The sequence below is a fragment of the Poecilia mexicana genome, unplaced genomic scaffold (genome assembly GCF_051168715.1).
Source record: "Poecilia mexicana isolate PSO_F unplaced genomic scaffold, ASM5116871v1 scaffold_17, whole genome shotgun sequence".
NCBI classification, from domain to species: domain Eukaryota; kingdom Metazoa; phylum Chordata; class Actinopteri; order Cyprinodontiformes; family Poeciliidae; genus Poecilia; species Poecilia mexicana.
In genome coordinates, this window is record NW_028263386.1 from 2,405,677 (window position 1) to 2,423,468 (window position 17,792).

The following is a 17,792-nucleotide window of genomic DNA, read 5'->3' on the forward strand; positions in this document are numbered from 1 at the left end:
TTTGAATAAATCATTGTTGCTAAAAATCAACAAATGTCATATTAAGTGGTTGGATATTTATTTTCTTATTGAACTAACAGTGTAACATATTATTACAGAACCCTGCACTGTGCGTTGCAATTTGAAGAAACTGTGAGTTCTGTTTTAAATCAAGCTGAATTTTACATGTTTACAGATAAATTAGGACATTTTTCTATTTATTATTACAATAAATTATTAATTTGATCATCTAACATGCAGAAATATGTCCTTCACAGTGTCTCATGATGATTGAGAGTTTTAGGGCTTTTTTAATGGAAACAAGGAGACAAAGGGAAAATTTCCAATTCTGCTCTTTATTCTGCAGGTTGTAAAAACCTGATAACTCTCCCTCATCTTCCTGCTCTAAATCATGTTCAGTTCCTCTCTGACCACAGATCTTAAGACCTGAAAACAGACACACACCTCTAACACTCCTAATGTGTACAGGAACAACAGGAGCAACAAGGTGCTGCAGATCTCCATGTTTTCCAATCAGGCTGAAATATATTGGGATGAAAACAAACATGCTTTAGTAGAATAAACCCCCAGGTATAGAGATAGAAGTCTGATCTTTGAAACAAACCAAAAGCTGCGAAATATGTAGAAAATTCAGCCTGTTGTGAGGATTTGATTTGCACAGACTCATCCTCCTTTCAAAGATCCACACAGACTGCTGCAGTTTCTGTATTAACTCTAATGACTCCTCCTTCCACCCTTCCATCCGGGGTCGGGTTCTGGGTTCAGCAGCCTAAACAGAGAGACCCAGACTTCCCTCTGGTCAGCTCCCAGTGTTCCCAGGCTAACATAGACAAACACTGATCAACATTTGATGTGTAATGATGGCACTTCTCAAAATATGATGCTTACTGGGTGGTGTCTTTTATAACTTTGTACTTTTTTGTTTTTACGTTGTAAAGCATTTGAACTCTCTTGTTGCTGAAATGTGCTACTAATAAATTTGATTGATGATGCAGCAGAAATAATGTGATGCTGGACCTGATGGGTGCAATGTTGTTCCCCAAATTCCTTAACAAAACATCGTAAATTTCTTTATGCTAGTGCTCAGAGAATAAATGAGAAATTATGTACTTAACTGTGTTGACCGACACTTCAGGATTTTTCTTGTTCAAAACAATAAGATTTGAAAACTCTACATTTCTGGCATTTTCAACCTATCAATGATTTGATGAGGTCTCTAAGGAGCAAACCATGAACCTCCAGCTTGGTATGTTTCCATAAATGTTGAAATTGTCCAACAACTCCTAAATTTACAGATGGCTTCAATTATCCAGGAGCAACTTTTCTTTTACCCTGACCCTGGTTGGTTTAATGGTGTCACTGACTCTAAAACAGATCCTCAACAATTATGCAAAAGACTAAACAAATAAGTCAATATCCGTATGAGCCAAATAAAAAAAGAACCTTTCAACATCATTGTGGTAGATAACACTGAATTTAATTATAAACGGTAAATATATATTTTTTCCATCTACTTCATCAACAGCAGATAGAGCAATTAAATTAAATGTTTCCCATCATACAAGTCAGTTATCTAATTTATCTAGCAGCACTGAGTCTTATTTCATTATCTGACACTGTGGAGAGATTAGATTTTAAAGTCCTGACTTTTGGTAACTCAGTCAGTTGTTTCGAACAGATGAATGTTAAACTTTGGGATTTTTTACTTTAAAAGCCATTATCTCTCTGGAATAGCAGCCTGATATCCCTCCCTCTTCTTCCTGCTCTGAAACCTTGCAGCTGGGTGGAGCAAATGACTCCTGAAGCTGAAAGCTGATTGGCTGCAGCCTTTCTGCACGTGATTCATAGAGCAGAGACAAAAACTGTTTCTGTTCCCAGGAAATGAAACTCACACAGTCACTGTGACTCAGAGGAGAAATGGAGCAGCAGGCAATTCAGCTGGACCGAGAAACTTTCTCCTGTTCGATCTGCCTGGATCTACTGAAGGATCCAGTGGCTATACCTTGTGGACACAGCTACTGTATGAACTGTATTAATGATCACTGGGATCAAGAGGATCAGAAAGGAATTCACAGCTGTCCACAGTGCAGAAAAGCCTTTACACTGAGGCCTGACCTGGAGAAAAACACCATACTAGCAGCTTTAGTGGAGCAGCTGAAGAAGACTGGACTCCAAGCTGCTCCTGCTGATCACCGCTATGCTGGACCTGAAGATGTGGCCTGTGATTTCTGCACTGGGAGGAAACTGAAAGCCATCAAGTCCTGTTTAGTCTGTCTGGCCTCTTACTGTGAGAAACACCTTCAGCCTCATTATGAAGTGGCTCCTTTAAAGAAACACAAGCTGGTGGAGCCGTCCAAGAACCTCCAGGAGAACATCTGCTCTACGCATGATGAGGTGATGAAGATGTTCTGCCGCACTGATCAGAAGTTTATCTGTAATCTCTGCTCTGTGGATGAACATAAAGGTCATGACACAGTGTCAGCTGCAGCAGAAAGGACTGAGAGGCAGAGAGAGCTGGAGGAGAGACGAGGAAACATCCAGCAGAGAATCCAGGACAGAGAGAAAGATGTGAAGCTGCTTCAACAGGAGGTGGAGGCCATCAATCACTCTGCTGATAAAACAGTGGAGGACAGTGAGAAGATCTTCACTGAGCTGATCCGTCTCCTCCAGAAAAGAAGCTCTGATGTGAAGCAGCAGATCAGATCCCAGCAGGAAACTGAAGTGAGTCGAATCAAAGATGTTCAGGAGAAGCTGGAGCAGGAGATCACTGAGCTGAAGAGGAAAGACGCTGAGCTGGAGCAGCTCTCACACACAGAGGATCACAACCAGTTTCTCCTCAACTACCCCTCACTGCCAGCACTCAGGGAGTCGACACACCCATCCAGCATCAACATCCGTCCTCTGAGACACTTTGAGGACGTGACAGCAGCTGTGTCAGAGCTCAGAGAGAAACTACAGGACGTCCTGAGAGACTCATGGACAAACATCTCACTGATGGTCACTGAGGTGGATGTTCTACTGTCAGAACCAGAACCAAAGAACAGACCTGGATTCTTAAAGTATTCATATGAAATCACTCTGGATCCAAACACAGCTCACAGTTATCTGTTAATATCAGAGGGAGACAGAAAAGTGACAGTGATGGATGAACCTCAGTCTTATTCCAGTCATCCAGACAGATTCACTGATTACTGTCAGGTTCTGAGTAACGAGAGCCTGACTGGACGTTGTTACTGGGAGGTGGCGTGGAGAGGGAGTCAAATTTACGTAGCAGTCGCATACAACAATATCAAAGCAGGAAGTGGGAATGAATGTAAATTTGGAGGTAATGACAAATCCTGGGCTTTGGAGTGTTCCCAAAACAGTTTTAAATTTGGTCACAACAACATCTGGACCTCCATCTCAGCTCCTCGTTCCTCCAGAGTCGGAGTTTACCTGGACCACAGAGCAGGTATTCTGTCCTTCTACAGCGTCTCTGAATCCATGACTCTGATCCACAGAGTCCAGACCAGATTCACTCGGCCGCTACATGTTGGGGTTTGGATTTGGAACATTGGAAACTCTGCAGAGTTCTGTAAACTCAAATAGATTTTTGTTCAGATTATTGACTGGGATTTAATGTTCTGATGTCTCTTTTTAGCTTTTATGTTGTTATTTATTTTTCTTAGTCTAATTTAAAGTTAAATATATTTATATATTTTTCAAAAAAAAAACATAAATATGTTGTGCCTACAACTGCGAGGAACTGTACTGCACACAAACAACTAGGCTAGTGGAATAAAACTCTGAATCCCAGAATGCACCTCACCAACCCCTTTTCAGTTTCTAGGAGCAGCAAGAGGAGGAGTTGCACTGTGTGAATACATAGCATCATGTTTTTACAAAAACCCTGTCCTGAAGGAAGTCGGTCTCTTTTGCACATGATTGCTGCATTGGATCATTTTCTTAGCTTGAAAAAGTGAAGTAAAGCATCTTTGAAGAAACGTTAGATCCAATGTAAATATTCAGTAATCTGTGTCTGTATTCCGGCCAAGGAATAAGATTTGACCCTGAATTATTTGGAAGTGATTTTGGAAAATATGTTTGACAATACAGACAATGAATTGCTTTACATTACCTACCTCAGGGATATCCAGATGTTAATTGGTCAAAACTGGACACAAAAAAGGTGTCTGGTCTTCTTTTTTTCCACAACAGTAGCCTCCTTTGTCTCTATGAAGGAGGGTGACTTGAAGAAAATAAGAAGTGAGGAGGAAAGGTTTGTTTTGTCACATACCTTGTTTTAACATTCACGTGTTGTTCCTTTTATCTCAGAAGTAAGCAGCTTTGACGCCACATCCAAAGTAGCAATGTTCCAGTTGCCATAGTCGAAGAAGTTGGGATTTAAAAATGGCAGCGTCCATGTGGAAAGTTCGCAGTACCCGTTTTAAACATCATGTTAATCTTTAGTTTCCACATGCAAACACCACTTTCAATGAGTTCAGTTTACATTTGCAAGCATTACATGTAACGCTGATTTTAGATGCACTCTTACACACTCTTACATTTTCCACCACATCTTATGACTGCTGATGTGAGGAATGGCCATATTAAAACGTGAACTCGACTTTACAAATCGTAACTGGGGGTAGTCAGGAGTTTCTCTCTCTTCTTGAGTGAGACGTTTGACTTCAGGGGGCATTCCAGTAGATTTTTGTAACTGGGAAGTCAGAATTTCTGATTTCTGGCTACAAATGGATCAACAGGAGGTGGAGGCCATCAATCACTCTGCTGATAAAACAGTGGAGGACAGTGAGAAGATCTTCACTGAGCTGATCCGTCTCCTCCAGAAAAGAAGCTCTGATGTGAAGCAGCAGATCAGATCCCAGCAGGAAACTGAAGTGAGTCGAGTCAAAGATGTTCAGGAGAAGCTGGAGCAGGAGATCACTGAGCTGAAGAGGAAAGACGCTGAGCTGGAGCAGCTCTCACACACAGAGGATCACAACCAGTTTCTCCTCAACTACCCCTCACTGCCAGCACTCAGTGAGTCGACACACTCATCCAGCATCAACATCCGTCCTCTGAGACACTTTGAGGACGTGACAGCAGCTGTGTCAGAGCTTACAGATGAACTACAGGACGTCCTGAGAGACTCATGGACAAACATCTCACTGAAAATCACTGAGGTGGATGTTCTACTGTCAGAACCAGAACCAGAACCTGAACCAACGGCAAGGGCTGGATTCTTGAGATATTCATGTGAAATCACAATGGATCCAGACACTGTACATAATAATCTGTATTTATCAGAGGAGAACAGGAAAGTGACCGTGCTAGATCGACTCCAGTCTTATCTCAGTCACCCAGACAGATTCCCTGAATGCTTCCAGGTCCTGAGCAAAGAGAGTCTGATTGGACGTTGTTACTGGGAGGTGGAGTGGAGCGGGAATGTAATTTATATCGCCGTTTCATACAAAAACATGAGCAGAGTGGGGAATGGAAGTGGATTTGAGAATAATAATAAATCTTGGTCATTGTATTGTTACCAAGACAAATTTGAATTTTGGCACAAGAAGAAGCCAACCTCCATCTCGGTTCCAGTTTCCTCCAGTGTACCTGGACCACAGAGCAGGTCTTCTGTCCTTCTACAGCGTCTCTGAATCCATGACTCTGATCCACAGAGTCCAGACCAGATTCACTGAGCCGCTACATGCTGGAGTTTTTAATTTTTGACTATGGAAATTCTGCCGAGTTCTGCAAGCTGAAGAAAAAGACTGTTCAGAAATAAAATGTTGGATTTCTCTTTGCTTTTATTTTGAAAGCCAGTTGTATCAGTTTGCTGCTGCTTTCCTCTCCACATGTTTCTCCACATAGAAATGTAAACTTAATTTCTTACTTTTTTAAATTCGCCGACGTTGAGTTGTTTGACTGTATCTCTATTTTGTGGGTCCAGAAAGAAAAAAATTATTTTTATGTTTTGCACGGTGTTTAAAAATACAAAATAAACTTCTGAACATTAACAGATTCATTATGTGTTGTCACAAAACGGGTTCAGCTATATTCCTATTCCTAAATTTAATTGAATTTATTTGCAACAGAACTTTTCTTTGAAATGTTTTTCGTCATGATTATACCAGATTTAAAAAGTTATTAGTAATTTGTTTCAACTGTAGTATCAGGCGAACTACCAGAGGAGGGCGCTGCAGTCCTGCTGCCAGATCTGTAGTAGAAGTTAAAGAGCTTCACTCCGTCTGGATTTGTTGATAAACATTATTTTTCTCCCATCAACTGGGACAAAATTACTCCTAAAATGCTAAAAATGTAACTCAATTATTTTTCAAATTTAAAAACTTTTTGGATTCATAAAAAAGTAAAAGCTATTCTTGAAATGTATGCATAAAATTACATAAAATTGGTTTGAAGATTTTCCAAGGTGTGATTAAAAATATGAATTGAATATAATTAATTTTCATTTTCAAGCAAAATAAAACTGCCTTCCAAAAATCAGATTAAGATTAGAAGAAAGAAACAACCTCATTGTGATTCATTTAAACAGGTTACTTCATTGTTGTCTTGTACAAACAGAACAAAGAAGACATTTTGGTGTGACTGTAGCAGCATAAATGGTGCGCTGCCACTTTAAGGCCAATTTCAGCTGCTGCATATAAGCAAGCCTTCACCTGTCATGAGGCTGTTTGCGTCGTGACGTCAACTAAATCTGCTTCCTTTGTTTGCACTGTTCTGGGTAAGCGTGGCTGTTTTATCGTTTGTCGGCTTTAATAATGGCTATTAATACTAATTGGTTTATCTGCTTAGCCTCCTTTGCTGCACCTCCAATATCTGGACCGATCTGTCCGTTCATTCATTTGCTGACAGGAAGGTAAGGGCTAGCATGGCTAGGTAACATCTACCCCATGTAAACAAAACCTTCAGATAGCGTTTTCTTACAGTTGCATTACATCTAGGTGGAATTGGGGATCTGATTATTTGGCAGTGCAGTCATTTATCACGTCACAGGTAAGCAGCTGCTGCAAGTTATGTTTTTGTTAGCAGTTGTATTAATAATTTGCTCTATTCTTTTTAGCCTTCTGACTCATCAGCATTGCACCTGGAGTGACACTCGCTGCTGTTTTGCCTACTTATAAATTGTTTTAAAATACTAATCTGCACTTTCCCTGGGGATAAAGTGCAACATTGTAGAGCTATTGTATCAGTATTTTACCTGTATTGTTTCATTTTCTTCTCTGTCTTTAGGGACTGAGGCTTCTGTGGTGGCGGTGGTGACCCCTGGTGGTGGTGTCTTGTCTTGTGTGTTTTGTTGGAGCACCTTTTTCTTTGTTTGCTGTGTTTTTGTAGTGTCCAGGGTGGTCCCCTTTTTCTGCACTGGATGTTGCAGATGTTCCCTCACTACCTCCCCCATTGGTAAGCCTCAGTTTCCTTTGAAATGTAAACATTTTATTATAATAAATCTTGTCAAATGCATTCACTGTTTTAACCATTCAATTTCAGATTATTAGAAATTTAGACAACATATTGAAGTTTAATAAATTTTTGTAGAACCTTCTGAATCTCGTCTCCTCATTTCCAGCTGAACTTATCTGTGTCCTTATTACATAACATTTTCCTGGAGTTATTCCAGGTGGCGTTGTTGGTCATTGTAACATTTTATATTCTATATTTGGGTTCATAATAAGAAAATCCAACCCCAGGTTGACACATAAAGAATATTTAGTATTTTTGGGATCCACCCAGATTCATATAGTGCCTAATCGCTTTTTGTGGCTCTGGTTCCTCTTTTCCTGTAATGACTCCTTTTCTTTTAATTGCCTCCTTATAGCGCATCTTCAAACAGCCTCTCTGCCTTTTTTTTAGAGCTTATTTTGTATTATATATTTTTATTAAACAAGATGTATAAAATAAATCAACAAATGGCAAAAAGACTGCGCAATAAATAAGTAACATTTATTGTCCACCAGAGGGCTCTGCCTCTTGTATTGAGGCCTTTCAGATTCCAGCTGCAGACTTCAATTCCCAGAATGCTTTGCTCCAACCTGCCTGCTAGCATGACTTCCATCCTTCTATATAGCAGCAGACGAAGAGGAAACAGATGACTTATCCGCGTCTCCGAGCCTGAAATCAGCCGCAAAAACACATCCGACTTTTTTATCCAGAGAACATTTAATCTTGTCTGATCGTCTAGAACAGGTAAGAGTTGTGACGGAGTCGAATATTAGATTTAAAGGAAACCAGGCGGAAGCTCTCTTGCTAGCTAGTTGTCAAATGAACCCAGTGAAGCAGGTAAAAACGGCCTGAGAGCTGCTCAGTGGTCGTTAATCTCCTTTATCTGTTTATTTTGTCGCTTTTTGTTTTCCTACCTGGCCAGATGACTCAGATGACCGTTTAAAGGGATATTCCGAAGGGTTGTGTTTTTAGAGGCCTTGTCAGCTTGTTTATATCCGTCAGCTGCTGAAGATGTAAATAAACCTGATCTAAAATATCTGAGTAGACTTTAAAAGAGTTTATTTGCCGAATACTGAATTCACAGTTTTAATTATATAATCTGTTCCCTCCCAATAAAAATGTTTTACAAGGTTCTGGTGAAGCAGGTGTGTCCAGACACATCCTGGAGGGCTGAGGCGTGATATAACATTAATATATTTAATCTTAAGTTATTTAAATTTTACAATTATGTTTAAGTTTGAGGCTCTTGAGGTCATGTAGTTGCAGCCCTGTGGATGATTTTGTCTGGCCCATCAGTGCACAATTCAAGAATATAGCAAATTTAAATGAGTGACTTTTATGGACAAATTTTTTGTATCCACTCAGTATTTCTCTTCAATTGTTTTTTTTTTTTGGGGGGGAGGAGGAAAATAACCCCCCCAAAAAGTTGTAAAAAGGCAACTGTTCAAGATTGTATTCATATTTTGGATCAACAATGATTTACAGATTCCTTTTCTACAACGTTTTGGCTACTATGCTTTATTAAAATATTGTCTATTTTGTATAGTATTGAAGAGATAAAAATAGTCAATTTCTTAAGAAATAAATCTTTTCAGTTTTAATAATTTTTAGAAAAATAACATTTTGGCCCTAATGTCACAAAGTTTGGACACCACCATGTTATTATTTCACTGGCATTCAATAGAAAACTCTTAAGGTAATAAAAGTAAAACTCAGTGCTGTTGTATTTGTTGTTTCAGTCTTTTTGGGTTCTTCCTCCTCCATCCAGTTATTTTCATGTTTTTCTGACAATCCGGTTTTCTTCCTGACGTTGAAGTAGCTGCTTGATCAAACCAGTTACACCTGCACCACCATCATCCTCACTGGGATCATTTCCTCCTTAAATGTTTTAGATCAGTGTTTGCTTTAGTGCAGCGTTCCAGCAGTCTGAGGTTATTCAGTCGTCACCAGAACGAGTCTAAACTCTTTCAACTCCAATGTTTTACATGTATAAATCTCTATGAGCTTCTGCTCACACTTTTATATGCTCTTACTACTTTTGGATATGATGGTAGAAGTTTTCTTTGACAATTTCCTTCAGTCTGTCTGAAACCAGCACCTCTGGGTAAGGTGCAATTTGGAGGTGTGTGTTGCTTGTCACACACATTTCCTGACTCTTCTCAAAAGCTGACATAAAAAAATCAAAAAAATGTTTGACTTGTTTATTATTAATGTTCCTAAAAACTTTTCTTTCAAAAAGTTCACATTTATTATGTTCTGCAAAAATAACATGGAAATAAATATCTGTGCTTCAGTCCGTATTTTCTAGCTCTGCACGTCGTTTTTATCAACCGACCTGCAACTGAAACGTTTTTTATTTCCCACAAAATCTCAGCACGTGTTTTAAGACTGAATACAGCCACAAATGAGAAGTTTGAGGTCATATTTCCTGTCAGTAGAAACGAATTCATCACATGAATTCATTAAAACACTGGGGAATATTTAATTAGGTCAGATGCTGGGAAAGCTGCTTACCTTTTCCTGGACTTTTGTCCCTTAGACACTCAAATTATCTGAGAACGTTAGAATAAAAGAGCCCAGCTGTGATACTTTGTTAAATTTATGTTTTAAAAGTAAAACTGCCTGAAATGTTGGTGTCAAACCTCAACGGCTCATATTGCAGCTTTAATCAACCCTAGCTGAGCAACTTGGATCCATAATATTGATTTATTTTCTCTTAAATAAGAATGAATTTTGTTGGCCATGTCAGAGTTAAACCGGTTAAAACGTAACGATGCTTTGCGGGTTGAGAGGGAAGTGAAGAGGAAGCTGCAAACTGACTGTTCATAATGTGAGAGAAAATCAGCCTGTGGACTTAAAACCGTTTTATTGCCCCGGTTTTATCTGACCAGCTCAAACTCTGGGTTTGGTTTCATGCAGATCTCGTCAGGTTTTGTGTTTTATTTCTATTTTAGGACTTTAAAAAGTCTTAGTATTCTTAATTATGCAAAAACAAAAAATTGAAACTTTTGTCTCAGATTTTGTGTAAAATGTGGATTTTGTGAACCTGAAGGAAACAACATCATCAGCAAAACACTGTTGGAGTTTGAAACATGTTTCTTGTTACTTTGTATGAAAGCTACTAACAGTAAATGGAAATGTACAGTTAGTTTCACTTCCCTAAGGCGCTGAGCAAATACAGCAGAGGAGCTACGGCTCTACTAATAGCTTCCTGAGTCACAGGAAAAGATCCTTTCATTTTTCATGTAAAATATAAATATTCTAGTTAAGCTCAGTGAAACTGCAGATTGAGGGTTTGAGGAAATTACTGTTAAAGGCCATATTTATTTAAGGTTAATTTAAATGGCAGACAAACATTACCTGAGGTAAAACAGTAGCTATGATTTCTGTATTGGGTTTCTGAATAACTTTAAAATATTAAATTGAAGAAATGAGTCACTAGTTTTAGGCAGAGTAGTGAAGAGAGCAACATGAGGACAGCAGCAGCTTTTATTTTGAAAAAGAAGCTGTTTTTACTCCAGAAATTCACATTTTAAGCTTTTTGCTGCTGAACAGTTTTTACAGCAGTCATACTGCTATTTAATGAGTCTTTAGTTTTAGTAAGAAGTTAATTTAAAGGACTGAACTATAAAGTTTGAATTCAAAGCTATTGCATGTTTATTAATTTTCATATTATATAACTCAAACAGAAACTGATTAGTTTGAGGGAAATGCACATCAATGGTTTTAAATAAGTTTTCAAGCAGAACTGCAGAAATACCTCTGACCTGACAGGTGATATTTTGTTTCTTTTCTATCTCAGAGCTGCAGTGGTTAGCTAAATGTTTCTAAATTTAAGATTATCTTGAGACGAGATAACATATTTGAACATTTTGCCTTGTTCTGAGTTGATCTTTTTTTAAGAATTGTCCCTAAAGATGATCTGCTGTTTCTCTCTTACTTCTGTTTGGACATGTTTGGTTTTGTTTGTGGTCCCTAATCAAACCGAGTTTAACGGACTGTCAGTTACACAAACACCAAGAATCTTTCTGTATTTCATCTCATAAAGACGGATACGAACTGCAGGTAGTTTTTTCTAGCATATACACGTAATTGTCATTTGTATGAAAATGGAAATGTATCCTCTGGTTATCACTGAAATGACTAAAAGAAAACATGTTGTAGAGTATGGAAGGGGACCAAGGACACGTCCCTGTGGTGCACCACAACTCAGCTGAACTATGAAGAATTTAAATGTATACTCAGACATTAAACAAATAAATAAAAAACGTGTATTCTTCCAGATGCTGTGATGCCGTTTTCCTCCACAGTCTGACTGCAAACGGCCACATGACCCAGCGCTGCGGCCTGTGAGAACGCCGTTCTGAGCAGTGGGCGGGGCCTGTCCTGTGTGGGGGCGGGGCCAGCGATGGACAGCAGGTGCAGCAGCGTCGACTCGCGGCTGACCGGCAGAGGGCCGGGCTCGGTCAGCAGCACGCCGCTGTCTGCCCGGGTGGAGTCGTACGAAGCCGGGGAGAAGAAATGCATCTCAGACGTTCGGAGGACATTCTGCCTCTTCGTCACCTTTGACCTCTTGTTCGTCACTCTGCTCTGGATTATTGAGCTAAACGTAAGACAAGTGTTTTTGCACTGCGTGTCGGTAACACTGCATGTCCTAAAATAACTATTTTGTTGCTTTTGAGCAATAACTTTCCAGAGAAACTTTAACAGATTTAAAACTGAAGCTTAAATTTTATCCAGTTAAACTGGAGTTAATTATTGACTCCCAGAAGAAAAGACGGTGAGATAAATGATAATATTGTTGTTTTAAGATCATTTTCAAGTAATATAATGGTAATGGCATAATAATACAAGAACATAGTCTTAAATATCATTTTAAATATTCAAAATAAATAAACAGAAACGACAAATAAAAATAATTATGAAGTTTCTGTAAACCAAATTATCCTTCAGAAAAAAGGAGCTGAATGAGACCAAAGCTCAAGACTGAAGACGTTTGTCAGTTTTTGGTAGAGAGAAAAAAAAATTATTTATCATGCAATTAATTGATTTATTGCTTATTGTGACAGGCCTACTTTGTTGTTGTGCAGCAAAAGTTTTCAAAGCTTCTTAATGTGGAACAAATTGAAGAATCACTGATTGTAATTCATCCTGCAGCTGAACTTTGAAAAACTGAAGCGAACGATTAAAGTTCAGTCCTCTGCTGTTTTCCAAAATGGCTCCATGCAAATTTTATGTCGTCTGAAATACATAAAACCTTCAGAGTCGAAGTCATAGAAGTCCATGACATGCAAAAAGGTCAGTTTATATAATTCATTTTAGTATTTACCTACTAAAATGACAGGTAAATAATTTACTGGACACACATCCAGGAGCAGGCTGAGTTACTGTCTGGTTTATGGCTTCGCTGTAATAAACTGCAGGTTTGGTCGTCTGACTGCAGCTGGGTAGAAGGAGGTCAGGGTTTCTGTGGAGGAGCAGATCAAGGCCAGACTTCTGCTCAGATTGAGGAAATGTTTGGTTTTTGGTCAGACTCTTAAAAAGATCCAGTTAGAGCTGGTTCAACCTCCAACACTAAAAAAACACAAAATTACTTCTTTTTTTGATTTGTTTGGATGTCAGCAGTGACTCATCAGACAGAAGTGAATTTACTTCTGTCATAAACAGTTTTAGTGACTTTCTGACCTGCTACTTCCTCTTCAGCAGCTGGTGGCTCTGCTGCCCTGCAGCAGGAAGGTTCTGGGTTCGAATCCCGGCCTACTGTTTGCACTTCCTCTCTGGATACTCCAGCTTCCTCCCACAGTTCAAAACACTCAGAGCAGAAATTAAACCAAAACTGTACAAAATAAATGTAGATTTTACATTAAAAACTGCTTTGTCTAAAAATGTTTTACCCAGAGCTCGTTTTCACTTCACCTGCTTCAAATTCCCTAAAAAAATTTAAATAAAACTAAAATCTTTCCAACGTTTTGCTTTCCAAGTTTTAACTGGTTAATCTGAAAAATAATCCTCATATCAGCCCTACGCTGTCGGCGTTACGCCATGCTGCTGTTAGAAATATTATTTTATCTGCAGATTCATCTTTTGCTACAGATGATTAAGAGTAAATGAAAGGAATGTTTTGTTATTGTATTTTAGGCAATAACATGTTTTTCTTATTGAAAGAAATATATTTATTTGCATGTTTTAATGTATTTCTAATATTGTATGAAAAGACAGGTGGTTTAGTTAAAAATCTGCAGAATTATCGATTCATCGTCTGAAGGCTCTTCAGTAATCGTTAGTTTCAGCTCTAGATGAAAACATTTCCTCTGCTTTGAAAAGCTGTGAACTTTAAAATACTTTTACTATTAAACATGTTTGTCATACTTCTAGTTCGTGCTGGTTAACGTTTGAGCGATGCTTTTGGTTGGAGCCAAACGTTTACATGTAATATGATGGAAATATTAAGAGTATTTAATAATTTAACATGATTTTATTGACCAAATGTTTCCGTTTCTTCCGCTGCAGGTGAGCGGAGGCGTTCAGGTGCAGCTGGAGAAGGAAGTGCTGCACTACGACTACCATGCCTCTTTCTTTGACATTTTTGTAAGACCGTCTCTAGTTTTTCTTTCATCACCTTTTATTCCATGTTTAATCTGAATTTAGTCTGAGCGGCTCCTTGTTTCCAGCTGCTGGCCGTCTTCAGGTTTGCAGCTCTCATCCTGGCCTACGCCATCTGCAAGCTGCGTCACTGGTGGGCCGTCGCTGTGAGTGTTTCTGCCTTTAAGCCCATTTTTCATCCTTTATTTAAATTAGAACAGAATCAGATTATTTTACAAAAATATATGGAGAAAAGATCCGAACAAACTAAGTACAACTTTGGTTTTTCAGCCTCATCTTAAAGGAAGTAAGGATGTTTATGGTCTTTGTCTAGTTTTGTGTTTCATATTTTCTATATTTGTTTATTTTATTGAATTATTTTAATTTTAAGTTCCTGGAAAAAGATTCATGTGGATATTACAGACTGTGTGTTTTTGTCATTGTGCAGATAACCACTGCTGTCAGCTGTGCTTTCCTGATTGTTAAAGTCATTTTATCAAAGGTGAGAGGAAGAAAAAAGCTGCTGCTGATCCAAAACTTCATGCAAATATTTTAGAAAGAATCTATCAGATAAAATTACAATATCAGGTTTAATAAAGAGTCTGTTTCTGTTATAATCTGCTAAACTCTGCTGAACATGGGACTTATTCCACTTTTTACCAATGACCATTTACAAACATAAAAAACTAAAATGCTGGGCCTTAAAGTGAGATTAGCTCAGACAAATCTGAATCTTCCACATTTTATAAAGCAGCTTATATGTTTGTCCAGATGCTAAGCTAACAGCTAAGTAGCATTTTGTATCAGTGCTGATTTAGAAGCCAAAATTAATTGTTTTAAATTTTGTGGAACTTTCAGATGATAAAACCATCAAATCATCTAGATTTTATGACGAATATTAAAAAAACTCAGAAAATGTGTGAAATTGAATTCCTGATAAACGGTTTGTTGGTGTGTTTGTGGGCGCAGCTGCTCCTGCAGGGCGCCTTCGGTTACCTGCTGCCCATCGTCTCCTTCATCCTGGCCTGGATCGAAACCTGGCTGCTGGACTTCAAGGTTCTGCCGCAGGAGAACGAGGACGAAAGCCGTGAGTCTGCCGGTCAGATGAACAACCATCACATGAACTCCAGGTCAGACCTGCTGACGACGTTTGTCCCGTCTGCAGGATATCAGTCGTTCCTGGACGCCGTGGAGCGCGCCCCTCTCATGGGTCCTGGTCCTCTATCCGACGGGCAGTTTTACTCTCCACCCGAGTCTCTAGCAGGTCACTTATCCTAACATTTACTTCTGACCTTTACAGAGAAAAGAACCAGAACTTTTCCTGAATGTGGTTGTATTTCTGTTAAATCTGTTTGGATCGTTTTCTGTCCTGCTTTCAGACTCTGATGAAGATCTGGAGTATAAACACGATCCAGAAAAATCCCTGATCCAGAAAGTCTCCTAACAGGTAGAAAACACTTCCTGCTGCAGATAAAGTGTCTCTGATGTTGAGCTGAGCTGGGAGTTTCAGTTAAAGATGAACAAAAACAGCAGCAAAAATGCAGATTTAAGATGTTAAGAAGGAGGATTAAAAGTTCAAAACAAGAAAAATAATAGCTGGACGATGTTTGATTACAAATTACTGAGGTTTACTCAGATCATGCAGCAGAGAGAGACCTCTAGTGGTGAGAACAGCACAGTGTTCCCAATGCACCTAAAGCTGTCGTAGCCACATTTTTACCAATTTAAAATGCAGTTTGTTTTTTTCCATGTAATATTTTAATGCATCAAAGTGGTCCGTGTTTTAGAGATCAGATTGTTGCAGGTTCTTAGATTTAACTTTAAAGTCAATAGAGCCAATTTTGCAAAATAATGCAGATTTTCTAAAAATGTTTCATTTTGAAACTGAAATGTTTCTATTTTCAGATCTGAGTTTCCAAAGTTAGAAGTTAGAATAAAAAGGTTTGAAGTTAAAACACATTGATTAACTTTTGTTCTCCTATCGATTTTCATCTTCTCCATTTGCTGGAGGGCCACACAGTTATTCCAAGGGCCACAAACGGGCCCCACGCCACACTTTGAACACCTCTGATGTTTAGCTGATTTATTTATACCCAGTTCCAGATCAATAACCAGCAGCTTCCTTGTGACTGGAATTGAAAATGTAACTGAATTTGTTGTTGAAGCCCAGATTAAATTCAAAGCTGAGCCAAACGGAGCGCCGGGCGGACGGACAGACAGAAAAATGGTCGGACATGGTCACTGTGAAGTCTAAAGTATGACGACAAGAGTGACGACTGCGAATTCTTTGAGTAAAGCTACATTTAGTCCGCCTCGCTCTGTGTCAACGTAGTTCCCTACTGTTGATTTAACATAAAATTTGTGTTCAGCTGAATCTCCTGAGTTCAGGATGAAGATGTCATTTTATTTCTGTCCACATGCAGCAGTGAAACATCAGGAGTTTCACTACAAACATTCTGATGCACAAAGTGACAAACTTGATGTTCATGTTTATCACAGGAGACGTTCAGAGCTGGGAGATGGTTTGGTTTGCAGAGGCAGGTTTAAATCAGAGTTTTACAAAGTGGGCGGCCGCCAGGGGGCGCCAGAGGATCCTCAGCAAGTTGGAGGGAAAAAAAGGAATCCAGTAAATTTAAAATCATAAATATACAGTTTTTTATAGTCATTATTGTAAAATTTAAGTTAAGATAACTTGTCAAAGATGGAGAAGGAGGATAAGAATAACTTTTATTGTCCCAAGGAAGGAGAAATTCAGTAAAACGTTATTTCTTATGTTCATGTTTATGATTGGCTGCCAGTCAAATTTATCAAGTAGTTTTAATCCTCAAGCCAGAAATAGAAAACATTTGACAAAAAAAATGTTCTGCTTTCCTATGAAAAGACGAGTTTGTGGTGGGAAAGATTATCTGGTCATTTATTCGACATCAGATTAATAAAGTCATAATAAAGAAAACCTGATGAAAATGTTCCACCACAGAACTCATTACCAACTAAAATCAGAAAAGTTTAGTACTTTACACTGGTTATTGATGTATTTTTAAGCTTAAATGTATTAAATTGCTGAAAAGCTGCTTGAGTTTGACCTGGTGAAAGGTTAAAGTTCACTGGTTTGTTCTGCAGGTTCCTGGACGTTCTGCTCCTCTGGACCTTCGGTTAAACTTCAGCCTTCTGGTTTCAGCCGTTTTCCGTTTCTGGACCTTTTGAGGGAATTCATTTTTATACAAAATGCACTTAAAGTTTGGTTGAACAAAAAGATCATTTTTCTGTTTTTAAAAAGAACTTTTTCAGATTTCAACCATGATTCACGTTTTGCTTTACATGTTTTTGGACAGCTTGTCTTAAACTTACACCATGTTTACTGTAATTTTTTATTTTTTTTTATTTTACTGCGACATAAATCCTGTGATTCGATGAAGGAACAGTTTGAAGTCTGAAGAAGCAGATCACTGATTTAGAGACTGAATTAAAGTATTTAAGGGAAAATGAGCCACAGGAAGGATCCTGCACTGTATGTATCATATATATTATATTAAACTGCTTTTAAAAGCTGCTGTAGGAGGAGGAAAAGGTCAAACGATGTAACTATAGCCGTCCTGATGCATGCCATCCGAACCGTTTGGTTTTCATGGAAAGCTTGTCTGTAAAATGGAACCAATAAAAGGTGAAACCTTGTTTCCTTTTGCTCTTGTTAGGATCTAATGTGGGACTTTTTAGGTGAAACAATTTCCTGACTTCAAAACAAGAATAGCATGTTCTTTTGTGTTTCCCAT

The 17,792-nt window shown here is 38.5% G+C and overlaps 2 protein-coding genes and 1 pseudogene across 3 annotated transcripts; all 3 read left to right on the forward strand.

Moving 5' to 3' along the window:
* The first annotated feature begins 1,881 nt into the window (after positions 1–1,881).
* On the forward strand, positions 1,882–4,111 carry LOC106919720 (tripartite motif-containing protein 16-like). The gene has a single exon (XM_088014604.1). It carries the CDS (start codon positions 1,918–1,920, stop codon positions 3,586–3,588), a length of 1,671 nt encoding a protein of 556 aa, XP_087870730.1. The 5' UTR covers positions 1,882–1,917; the 3' UTR covers positions 3,589–4,111.
* Positions 4,112–4,229: 118 nt separating this feature from the next.
* Positions 4,230–5,999, forward strand: LOC148154512 (tripartite motif-containing protein 16-like; annotated as a pseudogene).
* Positions 6,000–6,664: 665 nt separating this feature from the next.
* On the forward strand, positions 6,665–17,694 carry stard3nl (STARD3 N-terminal like). 2 transcript variants are annotated; one of them, XM_088014454.1, is made up of 12 exons: positions 6,665–6,724; positions 6,796–6,859; positions 6,930–6,996; positions 7,064–7,401; positions 11,724–12,049; positions 13,951–14,028; positions 14,112–14,189; positions 14,471–14,524; positions 14,992–15,109; positions 15,188–15,286; positions 15,402–15,469; positions 17,143–17,694. In XM_088014454.1, the coding sequence occupies exons 5-11, from the start codon at positions 11,849–11,851 to the stop codon at positions 15,464–15,466; spliced, it is 693 nt and encodes a 230-aa protein (XP_087870580.1). In that variant the 5' UTR covers positions 6,665–6,724; positions 6,796–6,859; positions 6,930–6,996; positions 7,064–7,401; positions 11,724–11,848; the 3' UTR covers positions 15,467–15,469; positions 17,143–17,694. The 2 variants fall into 2 exon arrangements, with proteins under 2 accessions (XP_087870580.1, XP_014845745.1); XM_014990259.2 differs by lacking the exons at positions 6,665–6,724; positions 6,796–6,859; positions 6,930–6,996; positions 7,064–7,401 and adding an exon at positions 8,010–8,184.
* The last annotated feature ends 98 nt before the right edge of the window (positions 17,695–17,792 follow it).

What these genes read in the sequence shown, in the direction of transcription:
- LOC106919720 (XM_088014604.1), top strand. Translation starts at nt 1,918, where the DNA reads ATGGAGCAGCAGGCAATTCAGCTGGACCGAGAAACTTTCTCCTGTTCG.
- stard3nl (XM_088014454.1), top strand. Translation starts at nt 11,849, where the DNA reads ATGGACAGCAGGTGCAGCAGCGTCGACTCGCGGCTGACCGGCAGAGGG. An exon ending in TCTGGATTATTGAGCTAAAC is followed by an intron (nt 12,050 to 13,950) that starts GTAAGACAAGTG and finishes CTTCCGCTGCAG; the next exon opens with GTGAGCGGAGGCGTTCAGGT. An exon ending in TTAAAGTCATTTTATCAAAG is followed by an intron (nt 14,525 to 14,991) that starts GTGAGAGGAAGA and finishes TTGTGGGCGCAG; the next exon opens with CTGCTCCTGCAGGGCGCCTT.